Below are 1,858 nucleotides of genomic sequence, written 5' to 3'. Positions count from 1 at the left end.
GTTCTCAGTGCCTCTTTATCACCAGACATCAAAGCTGAGTTCAGTGCTTTTAGAGATTTCTGAACCTCTCCATTCATCCAGGGTGGTTGGTTGGCCTGGATGGTGATGTTCTTTTTATGCTGATGTCCTCAATGCATTTGTTGATGTAGGCTGACACAGTCATAGCATACTCATCAATATTTATTAAGTTATCATATGTTGCTGCAGCCTTGAAGATGTTCCAGCCCCATGGCGCCCTCATACCACACTCGGACTTCTTTAACTGTCGGTTTAGCCCTGATCAGCTGGGGCTTATATGCCGGTATAAGCATGACAGATGGGTGATCTGATGACCCGAGGTGGGGGCGGGGGGCTGCTCTGAATGCATCTTTGATGTTAGAGTAAACCAGGTTTAAAGTGTTTTTGTTCCTATCTGTGCTGTATAGCGTTAGGCCCTGCAGGCTAATAGCATTGTCCGGTATTGCAGGATGCAGCCATGACTCCGTCAGCATGATGGCGCAGCAGATACTAATCTCCTTCCTTGATGAGAGTTCCAGTCCGAGATTATCCATTTTCTGCCCAATGAGCAGAAATTGGAGAGCTGGATTGATGAAAGCGGAGGTCCGTGGGGATTTATCCTTAGCTTTGCAGTTAGCCCCCCTTTGCATCCTCTTTACTCCGTTTCGCACACCTCTTCCTACGGCAGTTACGTTCTGTTGTTTGTTTTGTTTACATTCATCCGTAGCACTCCGCAGCTTTTTAAACAGTCAAAAATGTCTGGATTTAAAACACTTTGTGACCGTAGCTCCAGCAGGTGTTGACGATCATAGATGCAGGTTAGATGTCTACTCTGTATCGATATTAAGCAGCATAAGATGTGAACGTATCGAAATTGTCGAGAGGAGCCGTTCTTGGCAACCTAAATGACAATTAAAAAAATCTAATTTTTGGCAAATAGTTGCCCTTCTTGTTTGTGCCTCATATTTCCAGTAAATGTACATAAGGAACATCAGAGTAAAAAACTCCAAACTAAGAATGTAAACCGTTTAATGGTTTGAGTTGTGAGAGAATCTCTTTGATTTTATTAAATTGTAAAAGCACAAACAACAGATGCTTCTGTTTCATTTCCAATAATCTCCACATCATTCGCATGAAGTTTGTTGGACTATTCTTCATTTCAGACTGGTGAATAGATGAGATGAACATCTAGATAAGACTTTCTAATCAAAGCTTTCTCTCCAGTGTTTATCTGTGAAATAGAGAATGGACAAAAAGCAGTGACTGTACCTTGAACAGTGAACTAATTTATTTAATGAACACAAAGTGGTCATAGAATACTTGTTTTGGAAACTTTAAATGTTTCTTCTTTCTGTTTGCCCTCCCAGAAAATGCCATTGTGTCATTTGGTTATGGATCTGAAGGAGCAGCTCCTCCTGTAACTGAGCCACCATTCTCTCTCCTCCCTCCTGCCCAGCCACCCATCATCTCCAAACTGGGTCCATCTCTACACGGAAAGGCCATCAAGCCCATGGACACAGCCTGTATGTTCTCCACCTGTGCAGACCTGCAGGTGAGTTAAGGTTATTGGTTGAATGTTATGCTAAGTTAACAGCGGACAAGCAGCAGCAGAAGCAGCCGGTTTAGATGCCAAGTCTAAGGTTAACAGACATCAAGGTGCATCAAAAGTTCCTGCAGCGCGTCCCGAGCAGCAGGAGCAACACATCTAAATCATCTGAGCTGCTGAAGCAGCGATTCATGAGCTTCTGAGCCTATGAGGCTTGTGAAATGCTTCACAAGCAGCAGATGTTGGAGTTAGAAAAAAATAACCTTTGCTGCTGATCTGGGAGCTGGCAGGGAGTCAGACGCAGCACTGCTGATG

At 43.6% G+C, this 1,858-nt stretch overlaps 1 protein-coding gene across 1 annotated transcript in view; it reads left to right on the top strand.

Annotated features, from left to right (window-relative positions):
* LOC107088879 (GDNF family receptor alpha-2-like) overlaps window positions 1–1,858 on the top strand; it is a 108,398-nt gene that overhangs the window by 93,265 nt on the left and 13,275 nt on the right. Inside the window, exon 7 of the mRNA XM_015381339.1 lies at window positions 1,365–1,549. Coding sequence (XP_015236825.1) covers window positions 1,365–1,549 — 185 coding nt within the window. The remainder of the gene's footprint in view (window positions 1–1,364; window positions 1,550–1,858) is intronic.

The sequence above is a fragment of the Cyprinodon variegatus genome, unplaced genomic scaffold (genome assembly GCF_000732505.1).
Source record: "Cyprinodon variegatus isolate N-32 unplaced genomic scaffold, C_variegatus-1.0 Scaffold12, whole genome shotgun sequence".
Lineage (NCBI taxonomy): Eukaryota > Metazoa > Chordata > Actinopteri > Cyprinodontiformes > Cyprinodontidae > Cyprinodon > Cyprinodon variegatus.
Note: the sequence above shows the minus strand (reverse complement) of the source record. Positions and strands in the feature narration are given on the sequence as shown.